The sequence below is a fragment of the Gopherus flavomarginatus genome, chromosome 1, assembly GCF_025201925.1.
Source record: "Gopherus flavomarginatus isolate rGopFla2 chromosome 1, rGopFla2.mat.asm, whole genome shotgun sequence".
In the NCBI taxonomy this organism is placed as follows: Eukaryota; Metazoa; Chordata; order Testudines; family Testudinidae; genus Gopherus; species Gopherus flavomarginatus.
Genome location: NC_066617.1, coordinates 250947731 through 250974859, shown reverse-complemented (window position 1 = coordinate 250974859; position 27129 = coordinate 250947731). Strand labels below are relative to the sequence as shown.

At 43.0% G+C, this 27129-nt stretch overlaps 1 protein-coding gene across 5 annotated transcripts in view; it reads left to right on the top strand.

Annotated features, from left to right (window-relative positions):
- Positions 1–624: 624 nt before the first annotated feature.
- Positions 625–27129, top strand: part of AFF3 (ALF transcription elongation factor 3) — a 514246-nt gene continuing 487741 nt past the window's right edge. For all 5 annotated transcript variants that reach the window (XR_007769152.1, XM_050921667.1, XM_050921657.1 and 2 more), the window contains exon 1: positions 625–732. Coding sequence is in view for 4 of the 5 variants with exons in the window: in XM_050921667.1 (XP_050777624.1) it covers positions 680–732 (53 nt within the window). In the remaining variant the exon portion in view is untranslated. The remainder of the gene's footprint in view (positions 733–27129) is intronic.

Sequence of the window (27129 nt, the reverse complement as noted above, 5' to 3'; positions counted from 1 at the left end):
CTGCCACTTCCATACTTCCCCAGGCCATTTGCCAGCATCAGTGGCTCTGGGATTTTGCCCATCATTTCCCAGAGCTATTGCAGCCTAAGAGAAGCAAAAGGCTGGTTTGTAAAGGTGTGGCAGGCGTTGGGGGAGGGGAGCAGAGGGGACCTGAACTGGCGGGGGGGAGAAGTGTATGGAAAAGCAAGTTGCAGCTGGAGCTGATGTGGAGGGGGGCAGGGGAAGTAACACACACAATCCTCCTCTGCCCTCGTCCTTTCCTCCTCCCCGTCCCCACCGGCAGCAGGGAAAGGCTCCAGCGCCCAGAAAACAAAGGGGGCTGGGCGGGGGGCGGCGCAGGTTGCAAGCCGGCCCTGGCGGCAGCGAGCTCTACCTGCCAGGCAGAGGCACGGCACGGCACGGGCTACACACACACACACACGCGCGCGCGCGCGGCGCTGAGGGGAGGGGAGCGCGCGGCGGCGGCGGCGAGGAGCGAGCAGAGGAGCAGCCCGTGGGCGGCTGGCGGCTGGCGGCGGCGGCGGCTGCAGGGGGGGCCCGCGGCTGGCTGGCTGCGTGTTGCCCTGGGCAGCCCCGAGCCCCGGAGGCGCAGGGGCGGGCTCGGTGCGGTGGCGATGTCCCGGGGACGCTCCGCTGGTGCAGCTCAGCCGCGCTGACGCGTCTGCTCCTCGTCCTCACCATGGACAGCTTCGACTTCGCCCTGCTCCAGGAATGGGACCTGGACTCGCTCTGGTGAGTGCTGCCGGGCCGGGCCCCCTCCACGCTGCGCCGCACCTGAGTCGGGCTGGGTCCCGGCGGGGGAATGTGGCTCTTCAGCTCGGGCTCCGGGGGGAAGGACCTCCCCTGCCCCCTCGCCGCAAGCACCCCTGGCTCCAGCCCCGCTCCCCGCTCGTGGCGTGTCCCTGGTCCCCTTCATGGACCCCCAGCCCGCCGTGCCCCTTCCCCCGTGCTCCTTGTCCTCCCACTGCACCCCGCTTCTGCCCCCGTGCTCCGCCCGTCCTCCCACTGCACCCCAATGTCCCTCCCTTCCTCCCAGTGCACCCCGCTTCTGCCTCCCACTGCACCCAATGTTCCTCCCACTGCACCCCGCTTCTGCCCCCGTGCTCCGCCCGTCCTCCCACTGCACCCCAATGTCCCTCCCTTCCTCCTGTTGCACCCCGCTTCTGCCTCCCACTGCACCCCAATGTCCCTCTCTTCCTCCCACTGCACCCCGCTTCTGCCTCCCACTGCACCCAATGTTCCTCCCACTGCACCCCGCTTCTGCCCCCGTGCTCCGCCCGTCCTCCCACTGCACCCCAATGTCCCTCCCTTCCTCCTGTTGCACCCCGCTTCTGCCTCCCACTGCACCCCAATGTCCCTCTCTTCCTCCCACTGCACCCCGCTTCTGCCTCCCACTGCACCCCAATGTCCCTCCCTTCCTCCCTCTGCACCCCGCTTCTGCACCTTCTGCGCCCCTGTGCTCCTCCCTTCCACCCACTGCTCCCCGCTCCTGCCTCCTCTGCACCCTGTGCCTCGCTCTTCCTCCCAGTCCGATTGCACCCCGCTCACGCCCCCCATCCCCTTGGACTCTTCGTCGCACCCTTCTGCGTCCCTCCCCCCCATCCCTTGTGGGTGGCCGGTGCTTTGGAGCGGGGAGGAAGGTCCAGTGTCTGTCAGGCTGAACGGGCTGCGCGCAGGGAACCCATTCATAGAAATGCCATTGTCGACTCTCCCCGGTCACAGCCTCCCCCCAGCCCAGGGGCTGGTATTTCGGTAGCTGCTGCTGGATGCGCAGCACTTGGGCACCCTCGCCGGGGGCTTTGCCACCCTTGCCCCCAATCAAGCAAACTGGGTAACAGCAGCTGCGGCCGGGGAGGAGAAAGTGCCGGTCCAGCCAGAGCAGGCTGGGGCTTTTTGCTTGTCAGTCGCAGGTACTTTGTGGTACCGGTGTGTGCTGCTCCACGGTGTGTCACTGTTGTTTGTAACCCCCCTGGATTAACCCTTTTGTGCATGAAAAGGCGATGGATGAAATGGAATTATACTGAAGCTCCTCGTGGCCCGAAGTGCATGTGTTGTACGGAATCTTCATCTGGAGCAGTTTAATTCCAGCGGCAGCTGCCTCTGAGACCCACCCGTGCTTCCTCCGCCCGTTCTCCCCCCTTCACCCCACCTATCCAAGTGGTATACTTATTTCAGCGCCAGTGTATTCTTATTACTACAGGAATTTGTGTTATGTTAATCATTTTAGGTGAGCATTTGCTGGAAGAGGGGTAGTAACTGCAGTTTTTGTCCTGTTAGCTCGAATGGTATATTTGGGAGTTGAGATTATTTGTGCCTTAAATCAGTTAACAGTGTTGCATTTCTGTTACATTTTATGTGATCGGTATCAGTAGAGGATGCATTCAGCAACTACGTCTTATCTTTTCCATGACAGGCTTAATTAACAAAGTAAACTGGACAAGCAAATCCATTAGTGAGCTTCCTCTTACAAAAGATCTCACCATTCATGCAATGCATAATGCTGGCTCTTATAAATGCATACGCTGATGACATGCAATATAATAAAACTTGTATATTGCTGTGGGAGCTTTAAAGATCAATTATAATAGAACAATTTGTTACTATTCTATAAAAGTTGTTAATTACAGCATTGCTGGCTGTGATACTAGTTAAGGTTGTGTCTGAATTTCAGTAATATATACCAATTTTTAGTTTTATATCCAAACCTTAACGTTTATGTCTGGACTGATTTTAAAATTTCAGCCCACATACATGCTTTTAAAATTAAATTTCACTAACTTTCTATTTAATAGGCAGGGGGAAGAAGGGAGGAAATAGTACTTTGGTCTGGTTTGGGAACACCCCTCCCTTCTCATTTTTTTAAGGGGAATGTGGTGGCTGTTAGTCCAATTTATAGCTTAGCTGTTTATATTTAATATTTAAAAAATGGAAAAAGTTGAGACTATGATGTTGGAAGCCCAGCTAGTACTATGTCCAGCAATTGCTGCTTTTGCTAACCTTTTTAGCATGCTTTGAGTGTTATTGAATCACTCTGAACATAGTACATAGAACATAGGTTCTACTGATTTAATTGATAATATTGATCCAAGGGACATTTCTAGAATCCCAGATAACACACTTTTAAAAAAACCTACACATTTGTGTAACAAGTATTTTTTTAAATAGTCTAAGTATGTATTTACCAAGTACACTACAAAAGTTTCAAATGAAACATTATAGACAGTTGGGTAATAGTGAGCCTGATCCTGCATTTCCTTGGTCACCTAAACCTTCCCCTGAAGTCTTTGCAGGGTTGGGTGCACAAAAAAATTAAACATCAAGCCCTCTAAAAGTGAATCACATACATTAATCATGACTTCTCTATAGAACAAGAGTTTCATAAGTGTTATCATTTTCTGTTTGCATTTTTTCAGGAAGAAAGTGTAGCTGTGTTCTGATGAATGGGTTGGTGAATCTGAGGTTGTTTGCGGGAAGTTTATCACAAAGCAGCTATTTTAGCAAATGTTTCAGAATAAAAAACTCAGAATGATCAAGTTAGAGTCATAGCAGAAGTACTGATGTCACATACTGTAAGCTTATAGCATGAATATTAGTAAAATGACAGCTTTACAACTGGGTGACCCAGCAACAACAGGCACAGGGCCCTGGGCTTGTTTATGATTGTGGGCAATGTGTGCTTGTTTATGATTGTGGGCTGTCCTTCCTCTATGCTGCCCGCTTCTTTCTTGTGAACAGACTGGTTATTGAAATTTACAAAGAACCCTGCCTTGTAGGACATACTCACTAACCAAAATAAACCTTTTAGATCTAATTTTAGACCTAAAAGACTTGACAGCATCCTTATAAAGGAGCAAAAAATATTTTATACCATGAATACTTTCATGGCAAAGGGAAACACATAGAGGATTTAATTTTCCATGCAAAAAGAATAAATATTGTGTTTCATTTTTTTGAATGTAGTCATATTGACAATTTGTGCACTTAACTAATGACAGAAAAGCTGCTTTTTGCAGTACTTGGTGGCTGTTTTGCTTAAAAGTGAAATCACTAAATATTAACATGCTTCTCTAAAGTTTTCTTCTTTACATTTTTGTTGTTGGAAAATCAGAATGGTTTAAAAAGGATGTCCAAATCAACAGTAGTGTGGTACACAGTTCTCATTGAGGGCAGTGTAAATATTGTATTGAATGCATCAGTTTTGATGAATTTGCCCTCCAATTAATACCCATTACATTTTTACTCTGCTGTTCATGCTGTAGCATACAAAATGTAATATAATATTTGTATCATATACATGGGCCAGAAACCCATCATAAGAGAGGATATTCATAAGTATATTGTAAACTGCAGAAGGCTATTTAAGTTGATTTTTATAATGAATTGCAATTTCTACCAAGTTACATCCACACCAATGGCATCTTTCCCCCCCACCCCCAGTAACATATTTCAAATTACAAAAGCTGAGTGATGCTCAAATAGAAACTCCAACAGAACCATGCAAATTTGTGGCATAAACAAAACATGATCATGTGTGTTGTATAACATTTTTGTTGGCACTTTTGGGGGAGATAACTCACTCCTGCCTTGTGACTAATGCAGTTATCCCAGCTTCACAGCAATAACAACTTCATACCACACCACCACCTCTTATATTTTCTTTCTGTATCAATTCATTTGTGTGTAATATCTAGTTTATTTGTACAAATGCAAGGAGCCAAATTTTCCACTGCCTAGCAACTTGTGTGTCCTTTTACACTGTGCAAAATGGTCTTATTCTGATTTGGTAGTGTTTTACACCTATTTTGGTCTTGTTAAAACAAATTACACAAGGTGCAAGATAGTAGAGAATCAGGCCAAATGAGTTAAATCGAAGTGCCACGCGTGGTTTTGTGTTTAAAGAATAAAAATAAAAATCATGCAGCTGTTCTGTGTTGTATTGGTCAAACTTAGGCCCAGATTCAGCTTGGTACTTAAGCATATTCCCAACTTTAAACAAGTGAGGAATCCTGCTGAAAGCAATTTTGTAAAGGAACTACAGGTGCTTAAAGTAAGACACATACTTAAGTACCTTGCTGAATCTGGTAAATGTTTACAAAATTGTAAGGGTTTAATCAATTAAATAAAATTATTAGGCTTATTAATGCATTTATTCATCATGTTATAGCATACAAAAAGTCAAGTGTATGCATATTTAAGTATAAGGCATGTTAGTCCTGAATAAAATGGTGATGGTTTAGGCACAAGTAGCAAAGTGCATAATCAATGAATATGTTGCTGATCTGATGCTTTTGGATATTTTGAATTATCATTAGTTTTGTAGTGGTGCCCTAGTATTGTAAATAAATACACATGTAACTGTGTAGTTTCCAAGTAGAGGTTAATGTCAAATGCCACAGTGTAAGGTGGCCCACTGTTTTATACAGACCATGTATTGAATTATTAGCTCATTTGCTATCTTTGGGTCTGTTCCTGCTCCATTTGAAGTCAATGAGAGTTTTGTTTGGAAACTGCTCTTAACAAAAAGTGGGTAGACATCCAGCAGTCTTGTAAAAGAACCTTTTGTAACTTTTTGATCCCAGAGTAGTCCAGTTTTTAGTCACTAAGTCTTATATTTGTGCAAGCTGAGATCATTTTCATTTTGTACAGACTCTTCACTAGATAAGATTCTGGAAAGCTAATTTTACAAATAGTTCCCTAGACACTGCAAAGTATTAAAATGTTTATTTTCAGTTAATACTGATTTTTTTCTTAGAGGTCACTTAACCCATGGATATCTTTCCTTCTTTAGGACAGGGACCATAGTTTACCATTCCAGATACACTAATACATTCACAAGAATAATGATACTTAATTGTATATAAGTGTTAAACTTCTCATCTTAATCTTGAGAGCTCTGTGAACATCTGGTGTACATTGGGCTCGCATTAGACTGAACCCTGACATACAAAGAATACAAGAAGAAGCTGAAAAAGAAAGTGAACTCCAGGAACTGTATACTGCAGAAACTGTCCAATACAAAATGGGCAGCTAACCGTAAAACACTCTGAGCAACCAGTCTCACCTTGTGTTATTCATTTGCGGAGTACTGTGTCCCAGTATGGTCATGCTCAAGTCATGCACACAAATTGATACTGAACTTATTCATGCCTGTAGGGTCATAAGAGGGGCTTTGAAACTGACTCCTGTGATGTCGCTGTACTGCGTCATGGGCACTGCACCACCATCAGTAGAAAGGAGAGACAAAAACAGGTACATGATCCAAGATACCCACTGCATGGACACATTTTCCCAAAAAGCTGAAGTTCAGAAAGAGTTTTGCCTCTGAAAATCCCTTATTCTGTCACCGTCCACTGTGATATTTTGAGGTAACAACATGGTGGGAAATGCTGATGATCCTGGAGAAGATGGTTTTGTCAGAACAACTTCCTCCAGTCATTGACCTCAAATGGAAATAGTGGTGTACTCTAAACTGAGCAAGAGTTGGGGTGCTGAAGACTAGTGACAATATGATCAAATGGAAACGAAGGAACATGGAGAGTCTAGACAAATGCTTAATGCAGTGTCCCTGTCAACATCCTGTACTGTTCGAGGTAGGTGACAGCACCATGGTATTAGCTGCAGTTTTGGAGCAACAAGCTGTGATGATCTTAATCTTCAAGGTCCCACAGAACTATGTTCCAGGGTGTCTTGGACTGTCTCTTATTCCCGTCCTTTCATCCCCTGCCTCTTTCTACCAGCAATGCCATGCTTGATGCCCTTCTCATTTTTCTCTTGGTTCCTTCTTTGTGCCTTTTCCCATTCTGCTCGCTTTCCAATTCTGATTAACAAAGCCACCACCTTCTCATTAAAACCCCATCTAAAAATTCACCCCTTCTGTGACGATTATAAGTGTGAGTAGACAATAACAACGATGATAGTCATAAGTTATTCCTGTCTATGGATTTCACAGTGTATTCTTTCTTCTGTCTGTCTTTTATACTGAAAGCTCTGTGGGTTGGGAATTGCCTTATTTGTTCTTTTACAGCACTGGACAAATTGTATTTGCTACATATAATACAAACAAATAAGAATGTAGAGCTTTTCATCATCAAAATGCTGTATCAACTAAATGATAATGCCTTAAAAGTATGTCCATGCGAGTACTTATTTGCTAGATGTGTTGCGTCAGTTTCTCAGCCAGTTTAAATCAGCATAGCGCTGTTGACTTCAATGCATTATGACAATTCATACAAGCTGAGGATCTGGCTTATTATCTCTAATCTGTGTGTTTCAGGAAATTAAAATTTGTAAAGAATAATATATTTTCCATCCCTACATTGGTTTTTAGTCTGAAGAATGATATTTGGGGAAGACAGTGGGACAGTATGTTTTCCCTCTGCTCCCCCACTGTAGACAAGTTGATGGTCCAAGACCAGCAGTTTGATATATAATGAGAAAAACTATACAGGCCTTCCTGCTAGCCCTTAAACCTCTAGATTTGTGTACCTCTGGATATGTTTTCTTTGAGGAGAGACCCTGACTGCTTTTCTGTCCCATGCTTGTGTGAGGTGCCACAATATGTACTGAAGCTGGGGAGAAGGAGGAGGGAGTATGGCAATATGGGCTGTGGTGTCATCAACATGCAGGTGATACTCAACTCTGTCCCTTTTCCATCAGGTCTTGATGGGATAGCTAGACAGAGAGCAGAGAAACTGAGATCTGGACCTGGATGAGAGCTAATTGGTTGAAGCTCAATCCAGAGAAGATAAGTGATGCTTGTTGGCAAGGAAAAATACCTGGAGGAGACAGCAATGTTAGTATGTGCCTCTTTGATCGGTCATTTCCCATCATTTGTTACTGAAGTGTGTAATTCAGGCAGGGTCTTGTTAGATCATCAGCTTTTAAAGATCAAGTAATAACCAAGAGTTCTTTTTTCATTGTTGTTTGGCAAGGAGAGTGCAACCCTTTCCTCTAAGATGAGGACCTTGAGTTATCTATGCCTTTACCACCTCCTAGACTGAATTACTATGTTACAGTGTGTGCTGTTTGTGGCTAGGCCTGATGATCATTCAAAAATTTCAACTAGCACAAAATGTGTCTGCCCATTTACTTAGAGACAAATTAGGTAAGGTAATAATTTTTATTGGCTTGACTTCTGTTGGTGGAAGAGACAAGCTTTTGAGTTCCAAACCTGAAGAACAGTTCTGTAGAGCTCGAAAATTTCTCTTTCACCAACAGAAGTTCATCCAATAGAAGGTATTTCCTCGCCTATGGTTGTCTGTTTTATCTCTTAGGGCCAACACTGCTATAACAACACTACAAACATGTACCTTGCAGTGTATAGGCGGGGAGCATATGACATCCAGGCTCTGTAGTCTGCACTGGTTTTTTATTCATTTTTTGACACAATTCAATATGTTAGTTTTGACCTTTTTAAAACTTTAGAAATTGCATCTTGTCTTGTGTTTTTGTTCCATCAGCTGAAGTCATCCAAGGCATTCAGGCTAGTCAGTCCCAGATTTAAATGGGCTGGGACTCCAGACAGTGTATTTTCAATGGCAGGCATTCAGCTCTGGAACTCACCTTTCATAGTTTGACGAAGCACAGGTTTGTTGCACTTCTGGGCATACTGCAAGGCTCATCTGTTTACATGGGCTTCTCTCTGTGAGAATGAGGTTGGGATAGGTTAAAGGTTTGTTTTAATTGAGGTGAGGATTTCAAGTCTTTTAATATTGAGTCAATTTAGTTAACTGTCGATTTTGTATTTAAAAAATTATTACCCATGTGCTTAGAGATTTTGATAAGCACGTTTTCTAAAATTAATAAATCAGTCAAAATAAAACATATGTGGAGACGTCTCAGGTAAGAACTATAACTTTTCAAGCTTATCTACACTTTGTTGTCTTCAAACAAATTGGTGCTAGTGCTGTCATGTTCAAAGTAGAAACATGAAAGCATTCCTTGGTTAATTCAAATCATATTGAAGAATCCAACTAAGTAACAATAAGCAATGCGTAACATGATTTAAAAATCTATGTGATATTTGACTAAAGTAAACGTATAAACCAGATAGATGAAAATGCAATCACACATCCTAGTTCTTACAAGGATATAAGTAACAATATTTTGAACTAATTACAACTAATGTAAAGTACATTTAAGGAAACCCATTAGAAGAGAATTAGAACTGGAACAGATTAGCTGTTCTTTAATGGCCTTGACTGTAGAACTTCTGATGCTTTGGAAGCTTTTTCTAACTCCCATTGCTCAGTTGTCTTGACTAAATGACTGAGAAGCTGTTTCTAGTTTCACAGTATGGTGATTAATGTTAAAAACATTATTTTCAGTCCGGTACAATGATGATGTTTTTAATATAAAAACTATGCTATATTCCATAATATTTGCTTGTGAGATTTAAGGAATTACTTGAGTATCAGACGGATAGCCGTGTTAGTCTGGATCTGTAAAAGCAGCAAAGAATCCTGTGGCACCTTATAGACTAACAGACGTTTTGGAGCATGAGCTTTCGTGGGTGAATACCCACTTCCTCAGATGCATGTAGTGACTACCTGCATCTGACGAAGTGGGTATTCACCCACGAAAGCTCATGCTCCAAAACGTCTGTTAGTCTATAAGGTGCCACAGGATTCTTTGCTGCTTTTAAGGAATTACTTGAGTACTCATAGTGACTCATAGGAAGAGCAGTCTAATAGACTTCCATGTGTATATTAATTATTTACTTTCTTGAAATACTGATCATGGACATTTCTACATTACTTGCTTTCTCAGTCATCCTTCTTTTTAGTCTATTTTTGTGTGCCATGCAAGCATTTAAGCACTTTATCACTGAAAAGGGAAATAAGTAACATGAGCTATCGCAGCTGTTTCATAACTTATTTCAATTTCTAACAAATAGTGCCCATTCCATTGCTGAGTACCTCTGCAAAAGATTAAGATTCACAGTATCAAAATATGATCCAGATGGGAGCACATGCTTTATGATCAGAAAAGAAATGTAGTTTGCACAAGGCCTAAAAAATCCTGCACTGATAAAAATGTGAAGTCCTATGAGAACATAAGAATGACAATACTGGGTCAAACCAATGGCCCGTCTAGCCCAGTAGCCTCTCTTCTGACAGTTGCCAGTGCCAGGTGCTACAGAGGGAGTATATCGAACAGGGCAATTATTGTGTGATCCTTGTGGCAGTCAGAGGCTAGGGACACCTAGATCCTGGGGTTGCATCCCTGACCATCTTCACTAATAGCCATTGATAGACCTATTCTTTTTTAACGCATTTATAGTTTTGGTCTTCACAACATCCCCTGGCAATGAGTTCCAGGCTGACTGTACGTTGTGTGATGAAGTACTGCCTTTGATTTGTTTTAAACCTGCTGCCTATTAATTTCATTGGGTGACCCCTGGTTCTTGTGTTATGTGAAGGAGTAAATAACACTTCCTTATTTCCTTTCTCCACACCGGTCATGATTTTATAGACCTCTAATATTCTCCCTTAGTCATGTCTTTTTCAAGCTGAAAAGTCCCTGTCTTTTTAATCTCTCCTCTTATGAATGCTGTTCCATATCCCTAATGATCTCTGTTGTCCTTCTCTGTACCTTTTCCAATTCTAATATATCTTTTGAGATGGGGCAACCATAACTGCGCACAGTATTCAAAGTGTGGGCGTACCATGGATTTATATAGTGGCATTATGATATGTACTGTCTTATTATCTATCCCTTTCCTAATCGGCCTTTTTTATTAGGGTTGTCGATTAATCACAGTTAACTCAAGCAATTAACTCATTCCTATTCACCCAGTCTTGTGAGACCCCTTTGTAACTCCTTGCAGTCTGCTTTGGACTTAATTATCCTGAATAATTTTGAATCATCTGCAAATTTTGCCATTTCACTGTTTATCCCTTTTTCCAGATTAATTGTGAATGTGTTGAACAGCACTGGTCACAGTACAGATCCCTGGGGGACACCACTATTTACCTCTCTCTGTTCTGAAAACTGACCATTTATTCCTACCATTTGATTCCTGTCTTTTATCTGGTTACTGATCCATGAGAGGACCTTCCCTCTTATCCCAGGGCTGCTTACTTTGCTTTAGAGCCTTTGACGAAGGATCTTGTCAGAGGCTTTCTGAAAATCTAAGTGCACTATCTCCACTGGATCACCCTCGTTTATATGACCTCCGTCAAAGAATGCTAATAGATTGGTGAGGCATGATTTCCCTTTACAAAAGCCATGCTGACTCTTCCCCCAACAAATCGCCTTCATCTATGGGTCTGATAATTCTGTTCTTTATTACAGTTTAAATGAATTTGCCTGGTACTGAAGTTAGGTTCACTGGCTTGAAATGGCCAGGATTGCCTCTGGAGCCTTTTAAAAAAAATGGTGTCACATTAGCTATCCTCCAGTCATCCAGTACAGAAGCTTATTTAAATTATAGGTTACCCGACACAGTTAGTAGTTCTGCAATTTCACATTTGAGTTCCTTCAAACTCTTGGGTGAATACCATCTGGTCCTGGTGACTTATTACTGTTTAATTTATCAATTTGTTCCAAAACCACCTCTATTGACAACTCAATCTGGGACAGTTCCTTAGATTTTCCAGTTAGAAAGAATGACTAAAATGTGGGAAAATCCCTCACATCCTCTGCAATGAAGGCCAATGCAAAGAATTAATTTAGCTTCTCCTCAATGGCCTTATTTTCCTTAAATGCTCCTTCAACACCTTGATCGTTCAGTGGCCCCACTGATTGTTTGGCAGGTTTCCTGCTTCTGATGTACATAAAATTTTTTTACTGCTAGCTTGAGTCTTTTAATAGTGGCTCTTCAAATTCTTTTTTGGCTTGCCATATTATACTTTTACACTTACCACAGTTTATGCTCCTCTCTGTTTTTCTGAATAGGGTTTGACTTCAGATTTTTAAGGGATGCCTTTTTGTCTCTAACCACTTCTTTTACTTTGTTTAGCAATGATGGCACTTTTTTGTCCCCTTACTACTTTTTTTTTTAATTTTGGGGTATACATTTAATTTGAACCTCTATTTTGATGGTTTTAAAAAGTTTCCTTGCAGCTTGCAGGCAATTCACTTTTGTAACTGTACCTTTTAATTTCCATTCAACTAGCTTCCTCATTTTTGTGTAGTTCCCCTTTCTGAAGTTAAATGCTACTGTGGTGGACTTCTTTGGTATTCTTCCCTCCCTGCCCCTGATGTTAAATTTAATGATATTATGGTTGCTATCAGAGCTATAAGAAGGAATTTTTGTGCCTGAGGCAAGGGCCGGCTCCAGGCTCTTCGGCAGCAATTTGGCAGCAGGTCCCTGAGTCCCTGTTGGAGAGAAGGACCTGCCGCTGCCTCGTTCATTCTTCGGCGGCAGGTCCTTCCCGCCGATAGGGACTCAGGGACCTGCCGCTGAAGAAGTGGTGGTGGTAGACCTGCTGCTGAACCGCTACTAATCGTGTTACAGCTGCGCCCCTCCGCTTTCCACACCCAAGGCAAGTGCCTCACTCGCTTTGCCCCTGTTACAGCCCTGGTTGCTATTATTGAGCTGCTCAGCTATATTCACTTCTTGGACCAGATCCTGTGCTCCACTTAGGACTGAATAAAGAGTTGCCTCTCCCCTCGTGGAGTCCAGGACTAGGTGCTCTACGAAGCAATCATTAATGGTTTCTTTATCTTTGCATCTCATCCTGCGGTGACCCAGTCAATATAGGGATAGTTGAAATCCCCCATTATTACTGAGTTTTCTATTCTTACAGCTTCTCTAGTCTCCCGGAGCATGTCACAATCACTATCATCATCCTGCCCAGGTGGTTGGTAGTATATTCCTACTGCTAAATTCTTATTATTCAAGGATGGAATTTCTATCCATAGAGATTTGTGATGACTGGATGAACCACATGGTAAATTACCTGGTGGGTGAAAAGGTTGCAGATTGTGCGAGACATCTAGACAGACTTACGTGCAGTGCTGAGGAGAAGCCGGTGGTTGTAGTACATGTAGTTCCCAATGACATAGGGAAAGGTTAGGCTGCTAGGTAAGAGATTGAAGTCCAGGACCTCCATGGTAGCATTCTTTGAAATGCTTCCAGTTCCACAAACAGGGCCAGTTAAATAGGCAGAGCTACAGGGTCTCAATGTATGGCTGAGACAGTGGTGTAGGGAGGAAGGTTTTGGGTTTATTAGGAACTGGGGAACCTTTTGGGAAAGGAGGAGCCTATACAGGAAGGATATGAACCAAAACTGAATCAGACAGCTGGTTTGTAAAAATTAAAAAGGTTGTTGGAGAGTTTTTAAACTAAGGGCTAGGGGAAAGCCGACACGTTTAGAGGAGCACATGCTTCCAGCAGAAATATCCATTAGGTGAGGATCTGTGAATGGGGTTTCTCTATATCCTAGTAAAGCAGAGAGTGTGGAAGTTGATAAAGTACATGTAGGAACTGAAAAGAAGGTCAAATGAAAAAGAGTCCTATTCATTTACATTATGTAATGGTAGACCTCTAAAAAGTGACTAACTTTATAAGTGCTTGTATACAAATAGTAGAAATCTAAATAATAAGATGGGTGAACTTGAGTGCTTGGTAATTAAATGAGGATATTGATATAATAGGCAACACAGAAACTTGGTAGAATGATGATAATCAATGGGACATAGTAATACCAGGATAAAAATATATATAGGAATGACAGAGTAGGTCGAACTGGTGGGGGAGTGGCACTATATGTGAAAGAAAGCATAGAGTGAAATAAAGTAAAAACCTTAAATGAATCAAACTGTACCATAGAATCTCTATGGGAAGAAAATGCGTAAGTATATTATCCAAGTTTTGAAATATTGTCTTAAGAATGATTTAAAAGCACCTGTTTGATGCAGCATAATAACTAATCATTTTTAATAGAACTATAGAACTAGGGAAATAGTAACACAAGAGTATTTATTCAGTTGGCTCATTGAATATTGTTTACATCTGTTAAAATGTAACATGGTTTAGCTATTATTGCATATTTTCCCCACTTTCTGGCACTGTAGTTTCTAAAAAAAATAAATAAAAAAAAATTTTGCTATGATAAATCATCTCTACTTATAAATCAATATATAATATGCTCTACTCAGAAAAGTTTGATAAAGCAAATAGAAAAAATATCGAGCAGAGGGAAATATGATCATAATGGTCCATTGAAGTATATGTAGAAATCCTATTAAGCAAGTGTTAAGGTTCATATATTAACTTTTTACAGACCAGTTGGGGAAGAAATTAAGTCTTTTATATTAAATCAAATAATGTTTTAATTTTACTTTAAAAAATAAGTAAGTACTTTTATAAGAAAGTAATATAGTAGAACCTCAGAGTTACAAACACCAGAGTTACGAACTGACTGGTCAACCACACATCTCATTTGGAACCGCAAGTACGCAATCAGGCAGCAGAGACCCAAAAAAAAAAAAAAAAAAAAGGGCAAATAATGTACAATACAGTATTGTGTTAAATGTAAACTACTAAAAAAATTAAGGACAAGTTTAAAGAAAAGATTTGACAAGATAAGGAAACGGTTTCTGTGCTTTTTTTATTTAAATTAAGATAGTTAAAAGCAGCATTTTTCTTCTGTATAGTAAAGTTTCAAAGCTGTATTAAATCATTGTCCAGTTGTAAACTTTTGAAAGAACCACCATAACAGTTTGTTCAGAGTTACAAACATTTAAGAGTTACGAACAACCTCCATTCCCAAGGGGTTTGTAACTTTGAGGTTCTCCTGTGCATTACAAAGAAACCTTTTATGCTTAAGAGGACATTTCCAAATAATAGTCCAAATTCTATACAGCAGTGGTGGGCAACCTGTGGGCTGCATGCGGCCCATCAGGGTAATCCGCTGACGGGCCACAAGACAGTTTGTTTACATTGATCATCTGCGGGCACGGCTGCCCGCAGCTCCTAGTGGCCATGGTTTGCCATTCCTGGCCAATGGGAGCTGCAAGAAATGGCGGCCAGCACGTCCTTGCAGCCCATGCCACTTCCCGCAGCTCCCAATTGCCAGGAACGGTGAACCGCAGCCACTGGAAGCTGCAGGTAGCCGTGCCTGTAAATGGTCAATGTGAACAAACTGTCTCCCAGCCTGCCAGCGGATTACCCTGACTAGCTGCAGGTTGCCCACCACTGCTATACAGCCTTTAGTCTTTACTCAAGCAAAACTGTATTTGAAGTAAATGGGAGTTTTGCCAGAATAAAGACTCCATGAATTAGCCAATTCATTGTAATCTGAGTTACATCAAAAGTTGACTGCTAAACAATAAAATCATGATTCATGATACAACAGCTTCTCTTACTTCTTTTGTAATCTTAATTGATCTCATTATATTGTACTTCTGTTCTTTCCTCCGTATGCAGTATTCAGATTAATAACAACCACCTTAATATAACCAATGGTTAGACTTTTGCTTCTTTAAGAGGATCAAGGAATTTTTTTTTTTTTTACTTTTTTTTTGATAGATACCAAGACTATGGCGATCAATCTCTCCTGTAGCCATTAAGCGGAGTGAAATATTTTAGGGTACTCTGTTGGGCCTGGACAATCTGAGAGATTGGGGGCATTTTTGAGTGGACCCCAAATTTGTAAGATCGTCCTGAATTTAACAGGAGTCAGTGGGGGGTCTGCACTGTTGGAGTGTACTGATTAACATTCTCGTAGCTGTGCCTTGTTTTAAGTAGCATGTGCTCTATGTTGTCCTCAGCAACAGTTGCCAGGCCTTCACCTTCTTTTAGATCCCTTTTTGTGGGGGGACTGATGGGAAGAGAAGATCTGCCTCTTTATCCTGAACATGAAGAGAGAGAAAGTAGAGTGAGGGGGACTGGGGATAGGGTAAAATGATGAGAGAGGCAGAAATTTAAAGGGGAGGGAGATTGGGGGGAAGAGACTAAGGGAAAGGTGACCCCAAAAATAACATCACTGTGGCCCTCACAACTCTGAATCTGACCTTAACCAAGGAGAAATGCATGGCGAGCACAATTAAGGACAATAAGGAGTTTTAAAAATATATTAGGAACAAAAAGAATCGTGACAATAGTATTGGTCCATTACTAGATGAAAATGGAAGAATTATCGATAATAATGAAGAAAACACAGAAGTGCTCAATACATATCTGTTTTGTATTTGGGGAAAAAACAGATGATATCACATCATATGGTGATAACACTCTTTCCATTCCACTAGTATCTCTGGATGATGTTAAACAGAAGCTACTAATGTTAGACATTTTTAAATCAATACATGTCAGGATAGCAGGGTCATAGGCAGTCTAACCTAGTGGTCTGAGCAGAAGTCAGGCCTGGTGGTCAGAGCGAGGGTCAGAACCAGAATTGGAATCCAAATGCTATAGACCAGGATCAAGACTGAATCAGAAACAGGGCAGAGAGGCAGAACCGTAGTCATTGTCCAAATGCCATAGCCCGGCTCAGAATTGTATTAATTGGAGTCAAGGAAGGCAGGAGCAGGGCTGGTTGCAAGGCCAGGGGCAGGGCAGGTTCTAGGCTGGAGTGATGCTGGGCGCAGGGCAGGGTCTAAACTGGAGCAGGCTTGGAGTGAGGTGAGCGCAGGGAGGCAGAGAATTCATGGGACTGTGCATTGAACAGCTATCGATCCTCTGCCGCTGCTGGGCTTGAGAGCAAGCCATCTGACTGCCTTAGCCTATCAGGTCATTCTTCTGTGGCCCAACTCCACTCATTGGCTGCCTGGCAACTGCGCAGGTGCCACTGCAGGCCCTCAGTCCTGACAGCAGGTCCAGATAACTTGTATTAAAGAGTTTTAAGAGCTGGCTGAGGAGCTTGCTGGATCATTAATGTTGATTTTCAAAAAGTCTTGGAGCACTGGGGAAGTTCCAACAGACTTGAAGAAAGCTAATGTGCCAATTGTTAAAAAGGGTAAATGGAATGACCAAGGTAATTATAGGCCTGACGTTGATCCCTGGCTAGATAGTGGAGTGACTGATATGATAAAGAAGCAAAGGAGAGTAATATAATTAAATGCAAATCAACATGTGTTTATGGAAAATAGATCCCATCAAACTGACTTGATATCCTTTTTAGATGAGGTTACAAGTTCAATTGATAAAGGTATTGATGTAATATACTTAGATTGCAATAAGACGTTTGACTTTGTACCGCATGACATTTTGATTAAAAAATTTAAACAACATAAAATTAACGTGACACACATTAAATGGATTAAAAACTGGCTAACTGATAGGTGTCAATATAACTGTAAATGGGGAATCTTCACTGAGCAGATGTATTCCCAGTGGGGTCCCACAAGGACAGTGTTTTTCACACTGGGGTCACCATTTGTGTAGGGAAAGCCCCTGGTGGGCTGGGCCGGTTTGTTTACCTGCCCCGTCCAGAGATCCGGCTGATTGTGGCTCCCATTGGCCGCAGTTCGCTACTCCAGGCCAATGGGAGTTGCTGGAAATGTCGCGGGCTGAGGGACTTACTGGCCACTGCTTCCAGCAGCCCCCATTGGCCTGCAGCAGCAAACCGCGGCCAGTGGGAGCTGCCATCGGCTGGACCTGTGGATGAGGCAGGTAAACAAACTGGCCTGACCCACTAGGGGCTTTCCCTGCACAAGTGGTGACCCCAGTTTGAGAAACACTGCACAAGGATCTGTTCTTGGCCCTATGTTATTTACCATCTTTATCAATGACCTGGAAGAAAACATAAGACCATCACTGACAAAGTTTTCAGATAACACAAAAGTTGGGGGAGTGGTAAATAATGAAGTAGTCAGGTCACTGATAGAGTAATCTAGATCACTTGGTAAACTGGGTACAAGCAAACTGTGTGTTTTAATACAGCTAAATGTAAATGTATACATGTGGGAACAAAGAATGTAGACCATACTGACAGGATGGGGGAACTCTATCCTGGGAAGCAGTGACTCTGAAAAAGATTCCCCCCCCCCAAAAAAAATCTGGCCATAAGCTCTGAATGAGATATTGTGGCCAAAAGAGCTAATGCGATCCTGAGATGCATAAACAGGGGAATTTCAAGTAGGAGTAGAGAGGTTATTTTACCTCTGTATTTGGCACTGATTCTGTTGCTGCTGGAATACTGTGTCTGGTTCTGGTATCCACAATTCAAGAAGGATGTTGATAAATTGGAGAGGATTCAGAGAAGAGCTACAAGAATAATTAAAGGATTAGAAAACATGCTTTATAGTGATGGACTCAAGGAGCTCAATCTATTTAGCTCAACAAAGTTAAGGGGCGACTTGATTATAGCCTACAAGTATCTACATGGGGACCAAATATTTAATAATGGGTTCTTTAATCTAGGAGAGAAAGGTATAACATGATCTAATGGCTAGAAGATGAAGATAAAAAAATTCAAACTTGAAATAAGGCATACATTTTTAAGTGAGAGTAATTAGCCATTGGAACAATTTACCAAGGGTTGTGTTGGATATTCCATCACTGACAATTTTTAAGTAAAACTTGGGTGTTTTTCTAAAAGATCTGCTCTAGGCTTTATTTTGGGGAAGTTCTATGGCCTGTGTTACACAGGAGGCAGGGCCGGCTCCAGGCCCCAGTGCGCCAAGCGTGTGCTTGGGGCGACATGCTGCGGGGGGCGCTCTACCGGTTGCCAGGAGGGCGGCAGGCGGCTCCGGTGGACCTCCCGCAGCCGTGCCTGCAGAGGGTCCGATGGTCCTGCGGCTCCAGTGGAGCATCCACAGGCACGCCTGTGGGAGGTCCACTGGAGCCGCGGGACCAGAGGACCCTCCGCAGGGACGCCTGCGGAAGGTCCACCGGAGCCGCGGGACCGGCGAGCGGCAGAGCGCCCCCCGCGGTGTGCCGCCGTGCTTGTGGCAGCAAAATGGCTAGAGCCGGCCCTGACAGGAGGTCAGACTAGATGATCACAGTGGTCCCTTCTGGCTTAGAATGTATAATCTATGAAACCCTCACTTGAAAGTCATCTGTAGCTGTCAGATTTTTAGAATATTTTTCATTTGGAGACATAAGTGGAACAAGATGTGTAATGGCTGCAAGATGTGTTGTTTGTCAAAGTAACTAGGAAAGTGAGTTCTGCAATATACTAATATGCAGAGCAAGGTGACCAGTGGGCAAAAAAAATCAGAATAAAAAATGATTGTGTGTTGAAGAAAGGCAGGAGACAGAAATAGCTGGATGAAAAGTTACAATGAAATCTGAGGGCTAAATGATATTAAATTGTACTGGCATAAAAACAGCCCTTAGGATGAAACTCAAGGGGTGAAATACTGACCCCACTGAAGTCAATGACAAAATTCCTGTTGGCTTCAGTGGAGCCAGAATTTCACCCAACATGTGTAATGCTTGGATCTTTAGATGCATAGTACTGTATATATGGAGGAAAGGGTGGCAGCTGTACTTCTGTGAGTATCTGCCAGCTTTTTTCTTGCAGAAGAAAGCATAATGCAACAAGGGTGGTACTGAAAAGGGAGGAATGGGGCTTTGGAAATGAGAAATTCCTTGGAAGGTGAGACTTGTTTAAAATGGAGAAAGCAAAGTAAACTGTAATAATCAGAAGCCATTTAGAAAAGGAAGTGAATGAAACAAGTATGATATTATTTTCTCTTACTTATTGATGTATGTCATTTAATCAACCTATTAAACTATGGGCCACATCCTCAGCTGGTGTATAGAGCTATTGCTGTAGTAATGTCAGTTTGTACCTGTGGCTGTGGCCCTGTCTGTAATTCTGGTTAGGAACAAAAGACAGAAGGTTTGAGGCAGTGTAGTCTAGGGGACAGGGCACTGGCTTGATAATGAAGATAGTTGAGTTCTGTTCCCAGCTTAGCCACTGATCTCCTCTGTGACCTTGAGCAACTTACTTCACCTTATCGTCTGTCTTCCCTCCCATTCGTTGTCTGTCATGTCTGTTTGTAGCTCTTTCAGGGCAGGCTTTTACTATGTGTTTGAACAGTGTCTGTCTAGCAAAATGGAATCCTGATCTTGGTTGGGGTCTCTAGGTGCTATTGTAACACTATGAAATAACTTACGTGAACAAGCAAGGCAGTATTTCAATTTTTATTATGAAGGAATTTTAGAGTAGCATTTCTGGACTTTCAAAGAACACCTCTTTCACAACAACAACAACAACAAAAAGAAACCAGTTTCCACTGTGTGGTGTCTCTTGCATGGAAGGACTTCTCTAACAACGTACAGGATCATTCCTCACCAAAAATTCCAGGAGTTCTTTCTCAGTGAAGTTCACTTCCATTTTTCTATTAAAAGGTTAAAGAAAAATAACTGAGAAATTATTAGTATTATTTGTGTTGAAGTAGTGCCTAGCAGCCTTAATCAAGGGTCAGTACCCCATTGTAGTAGGTGCTGTATATGCGTATAACAAAGAGATGTCCACTGTCCCAAAGAACTTACAATATAAGTAAATGAAATACCAAGTAGTGAGCCGTTGTACTCTAAGATTATCCTTATCAAAATATCACGGTTCCTTAATTTAGAAATGAATTTTCCAAGAATAGAAATTTCCTCTCAGGATAGTTGGAGAGAAGAAAGTGAAGTCAGGACAGATGATAGCCATGAGCAGGGCCACCAAGAGTGGGTTCGAGCCCCAGTGAAAAAATTTTTTCGGGCCCCCCAGCAAGGGCGGATCGGCTAAACAGGGCCGACGAAGCCAGGGAAGCCGGGCTCCACTAACTTGTACCGGCTTTCCCCCGACTCTTGTTGGCCCTGGCCATGAGTGGTGTTAGGCAAACCTTCTCTTTGTGAACTGAAGCAGTGAAGCACCTGTTTCATGCACAAAATACTGGGAGATGGAGAGTAGATAGTTGACCAAGAAATACTGTCTCAAGATGAGGTGAAGGATAACGTTTTCAGAAATGTGTATGCTTGTCTTCACTGCAGAGTTAAGAACATCAGACTGGAAAGAATTTCCAGAGTCTAATCCAGTCCCCTGCTATCATAGGTAACCCCTTCATACGGCGCCGGCTCTAGCCATTTCGCCGCCCCAAGCACGGCTGCACGCCGCGGGGGCGCTCTGCCGCTCGCAGGTCCTGCGGCTCTGGTGGATCTCCCGCAGACGTGGCTGCGGAGGGTCCGCTGGTCCCGCGGCTCCGGTGGACCTCCCGCAGGCGTGCCTGTGCATGCTCCACCGGAGCCGTGGGACCAGCGGACCCTCCGCAGGCACGCCTGCAGGAGGCCCACCAGAGCCGCCTGCCGCCCTCTCGGCAACCGGCAGAGCGCCCCCCGTGGCATGCCACCCCAAGCACGCGCTTGGCGTGCTGGGGCTTAAGAAACATGGAGTTAAGCAGGTTAACTTGTGCTCTTATTTCGGTGTTGCCTCTAACCCAGTTCCATCCACACACACAATCCTGTGACCTGAGTGAGGTGGTTTACACATGAGCTAGCTGACCCATCCTGAGTTGTATGCTAAAAGCTCAAGTACTAGTAACCCACCCACTTTGCAGTGAAGATGCCGGCTAAACCACTCGAGTGCTGGGAGTCCTGTCGTGCCTTCCCACTAATCCCCATGTGTCAAGAAGTTCTCCCACAGTTCATTGAGACAGAACAATAGGGTGGCTCAGGTTACTGTAGTGCTAAGAACCAAAGAATATTCCCCCAATAGTCCTAGTGACACACACGGGTGAGTACCGCAGCAGTGTAGGCTGTAGTTGAGTGGACACACTTGGGTATAGCTTTGTAACATGGCTGCTCACATCCGAACTAGGCTAACTAAGTGCTCAGACCTCAGTGGCGATCATGCGAGTGATTTTCTGAGTCTGAAGTCTGATTTTCAGAAATGACTTGGGCACTCAGGAGTGTAGCAGTGCTTTTAATTAAATTTGGCCAGTCCGAGAGGGGGTATAGGAAGTGAGCACAACTTGTCAGTTGCTAACATAACTGCTCTTGAGTGCTGCTCCAGCGCCTTCCCCCAGTTTCCCTCATGAGCCCAGAAAGGACACACAAGTACTTCCAAAATATACCGGTAAAGAATTCATAGAGCAGCTCAGTTTACTGCAGTGCTGAGAACCATGGAGTGTGCCCCCAGAAGTATTAGCACCAATATCAAGTGAGTGCAGTGCCAGTGTGGACACAGCAACTCAAGTGTTATTTTGCAGTGTGTTCACTTTCTCTTGAGCTAGGATAACATTAGCGGACTGACTCAAGTGTAGGCAAGTTGAGACAATGCCACAATGAGGACTTACTCTTTGTCATTTAGACGTTCTTGAAAATTTTATCCAAAGTCCTTCCATGCAAGAGACACTGTAAAGTGGGCAGTGAACCTTAGCGGGATGGAGGGCAACCTCTTTCTAGGTCAGTGAAATGCTGGCTGTACACAGAAAAGAAAATATAATTTAAATACAATGAAGCAGCTGTCAACCTCGTAAGTACTCCAGTTCAGTGTACATGTGTGACTATTTCTAGCCACAGCTAAGTTAGGGATGTGTTACCTAAAGTTTTTAGTTAAGTTTTCAGAGCTGTGGGAAAGTAGGGAAGGTATTTTGCCTCTCAGAATATCAATAGTGAATTCACAAGGAAGAGTAAATAATTTCATTATGATGTATAGGATCCAGAGTCCTACTCAAGTCAATTTTTTTTGCGTTTTAAAAAAAATTCTTAGGTGCACAAAATATTGTACATCAAGGAAAGGGGCTGTTATTCCTTGTCAATGTGACCCTCTATTAAGAGTAAAGAAGTGGGGGAAAAAAGTAAAAGCAGTACATAGGGAAATTTAACAAGTGCAAAGCAAGACCTCCATGTGCTTCCTCTCATCTAGGGCTTGGTCTACACTGCTGAAATTGATGGGAGCTTTTCCATCGACTTGAATGGGAACAGGATCAAGTGCCTATTGAGGAAACTGACAGCAGTTTTCAGACTCTAGACTGGAACAGGCTCTTTTTCCTCCCTCCACCTTTCTTTGAATGAAAGGTGAAAAGGGTCTCAAAATTGCAAGAATAGGAGTATGATTTTTAATAAGATAAACATTTCCTGTTTTTATTTTTATTTTCTTTGGGAAAGCAGCCTTCTTTATCATTCTGATATGGGATGAATTGAAATGAAACAAGGACTATATATATCACAATATGTTTTAAAAGGAGCATATTCAAGAATGAAGTTGCTAGCATTCATACTGCCTTCAATAAACCAGAAAGTGTTTTAAAATATTACTAGATCTCATGGAGTTATAGTCACACTTCATAATAAGGAAATCTCTGTGATTATTTTACCATGGTTTTCACTGCCTTTAAGTCTCTAAGCAATGCCTAGAGTTTTTACCAGGATATTGGTTATAGTAATAGCAACATTCAAGTTGGAGGGAATTCATGTCTTTCTTTCTCTGGAAGATATTCTTATCAAATAAACTGCCTTCAGTCTGATACAGGAAAATGCCAACAGACTAATCACAGTTATGAGTAAGATGATGGAAAACTTTTGTGGGTTTGTGATGACTATGGAAAACTTAATGAATACCACATTAATCAATTACACATCTAAAAATCCTTATAGATTCCAAATAAGGGAGAGCTCTTCTGATAAGAGAGATTTTGGAAGTTGCAGCAGATCATAACAGATATATAAATTAGGAAGGAAGCTCTGAGAAGATCATTAATAAGTCTATGGCACGATATTGTCATGTACTGAAGTGCTCTTACAGGACACACTGTATATGATGAACTTGCAAAAATTAATCTCTGAATGGTCACACAAAAGGAACAAAGCCAGATTATGCTCTGATATGGGTTTCAGCACATGTAAACTCAATCTTTTGGAGAGTATACATGAAACTTTTCTTAACTTATGATTTATGATCTTGCCAGCAAAAAGTCAGCAGTATCAATATTTTTACTCAAGTGGATAGTAACCATCTTGCTCTTGATAATGGCAGGGTATGTTAGAAATTCTTTGAATATAACTATAGACAGAAGTCATATGACAATGAGGGAGAGCTTAAATCATGAGACATGCGCTAGCTTAACAGGCAATGGGGGAAGCAGCAAAAGCATGTTGACCTCTTTGCTTTGAAGGTCTAGTATTAGAGAATAAAATGCAGTGGATACTCTAAAGCAGAGATAATCTCAGAACCTCTTGTATGCACTTCCACTCCTTTTCTTGCTGGCCAGGGCATCTGACAAGCTTAGAAGGGAAAAGGATATTGATCTGGGAGACTGCCTTCTGAGCTTGGTAGAAATGTCAGCAGACTACCAGTCACAAAGGACTTTTTACAACAAGGTAGAGCCGTCCATTTAAACCTAAACTCTGTTATCTTAATAGTGTGGTTATTGAAAGGGAGTGAGCACTGAAAAGAAAAAAATTGATTCAGGTGTGGTAATACTCAGCCAATGTTATTGCACAGCAGGAGTACAAATTAAGGGAACACTTAAGAATCTTGGAAATAGTTTGGCCACAGCTATAAAGAAAAGAGCAAACAGCTCCTGAAGGCCAAAATATGTCACATAATAATCCACAAAAGGTGTTCGTTAGTAGACTGAATTGATACCTAGGTCGGATACTGAGACTGCTACTAAGACTTTATCAGCTGTATAATTAGGCAGAGTGAAGAGCTGGGTCTCCCACATGCCGGGTGATTGCCCTACTCCCTGGGCTATTTGGCATAATGGACATCATCATTATTGTCTTTTGTGTGTGTTGTGACTCCTCTGAGAACCTTACCCCAGATCATGCCTGGCAGGTGAGATAGGTGGAGAACACCTATTTTGAGGGCTTAGATATGAGCTTGGTTCTGAACAGCTTGGCAATATCAGGACTTAGGTGGCTTTGCACATGCTCACCAGCAGGAATTTAGGAGCCTCAGAGCCTTCAAAAGCAGAAGCTCAGGTGTCTAGGAACTGAGGAATCTTTTGGGAAAGAACATAAGAATGGCCCTACAGGGTCAGACCAATGGCCCATATAGTATCCTGTCTTTATGATAATTGGAGATATACCAATCTCCTGGAGCCAGAAGGGACCTTGAAAGGTCATTGAGTCTAGCCCCCTGCCTTCACTAGCAGGACCAAGTACTGATTTTTGGCCCACATTCCTAAGTGGCCCTCTCAAGGATTGAACTCACAACCCTAGGTTTAGCAGGCTAATGCTCAAACCACAGCTATCTCTCCATCCCCATTCCCTTTTCTGACAGTGGCCAATGCCAGATCCTTCAGAGGGAATGAATAGAACAGATGGATCAAGTGATCCATCCCGTCATCCCATCCAAAGCTGGTCACTGGCAGTTAGAGGCTTAGGTATACCCAGAGCATGGGGTGGCATCCCTGACCATCTTGGCTAATAACCATTTAATGGATTTGTTCTCCATGAATTTATCTAATTCTTTTTTGAACCCATTTATATTTCTGACCTTCACAACATCCCCTGACAACAAGTTTCATATGTTGACGGTGAAAAGAAGCACTTCCCTAAATTTGTTTAAAACCAGCTGTCTGTTAATTTCATTTCCTGATCCTTGGTTCTTGTATTATGTGAAAGGGTAAATAACAATTCCTTGTTCACATTCTCCATATCATTCATAATTTTATAGAACTCTGTCATGTCATATCTCCTTAATGGTCTGTTTTCTAAGATGAACAGTCCTTTTTAATCTCTCCTCATATGGAAGCTGTTCCACACTCCTTATAATTTTGTTGCCCTTCTCTGTACCTTTTCCAATTCTAATATATCTTTTTTAAGATGCACACAGTATTCAAGGTGTGGGGGGTACCATGGATTTATATAGTAGCATTCAGCAGCGTATTATTGCCTAGGCCAACAAGGCCTAGGCTTAGGGCGGCAAATTTCCTCACACCGCCCCCGCCAACTCTGCCCCTTCCCCAAATCCCCGGCCCACCTCCTCCCCCTGGCGTGCCGCGCTTCCCTCCTTCCTCCCAAGCTTGCCGCATGAAAGTGCTGGGAGGGAGGGAGAAGCAAGTAGCGGCACGATTGGAGGAGGCAGAGCAGAGGTGAGCTGGGGCCCGCGGGCACGAGGAGTAACCTGGGGGGACCAGGAACCGCTCACCGCCCCAGCTCACCTCCGTTCCACCGCTGCCATCCCCTGAATGCGCCGCAACTTCCCTTCTTCCCCCTCCCTCTCAGGCTTGCCGTGCGAAAGCACTGGGAGGGAGGGAGGGAGAAGCGAGTATCGGTGTGCTCGGGGGATAGTGGAGGTGACCTGGGGCCGGCAGGCGCAGGGAGTAACTCTTTGGGGGGGGGGGGGCAGGGAGCCACTCCCTGCCCCAGCTCACCATCACCTCCACCTCCGCCATCCCCCGAGCACGCCACAACTCCCCTTTTCCCCTCTCCCTCCCAGGCTTGCCGCGGGGGAGCAGAGGTGAGCTGGCGTGGGGGCGGGGGGCAATTTTTTGTGGGCCAAGGGGTGGCAAATTTGTTAATCCGCCACTGGTAGCATTATGATATTTTCTATCTTATTATCTATCCCTTTCCTAATGGTTCCTAACATTCTGTTAGCTCTTTTGATTGCTATTGTGCATTTTGCAGATGGTTACAGAGAACTATTCATGAGGGCTCCAAGATTTCTTTCTTGAGTGGTAACAGCTAATTTAGAATCCACCATTTTGTATGTATAGTTGGGATTATTTTTTCCACTATACATTTCTTAGCACTTACCAACACTGAATGAATTTCATCTGGTATTTTGTTTCCAAGTCACCCAGTTTAGTGAGACCTCTGTGTAACTCTTCACAGTCAGCTTTGGCCTTAACTATTTTGAGTAATTTTGTATCATCTGCAAATTTTGCCACCTCAACTGTTTACCCCCTTTCCCAGATCATTCATGAATATGTTCAACAGCACAATCCACAGTATAGATTGTTGAGGGATCCTACCTCTTTTCAATATAAAAACTGACCATTTATTCCTACCCTTTGTTTCCTATCTTTTAACTAGTTATTGATCCATGAGAGGACCTTCCCTCTTATCCCATGACTGCTTACTTTGCTTGAGAGCCTTTGGTGCGGGACCTTGTCAAAGACTTTCTGAAAGTCCCAGTACGCTATGGGTATGTCTATACTGCAGTCTAAACCCAAGCTTAAGCCTGAGCTCAAGCCTAACCCCCCTTGCCTTTATACTGCAATTGCACTAAGCCAGGACTCGGATCCAGGGACCCAGGATCCTGCAGGGCTGTAAGGTCTGACATTGAGTTA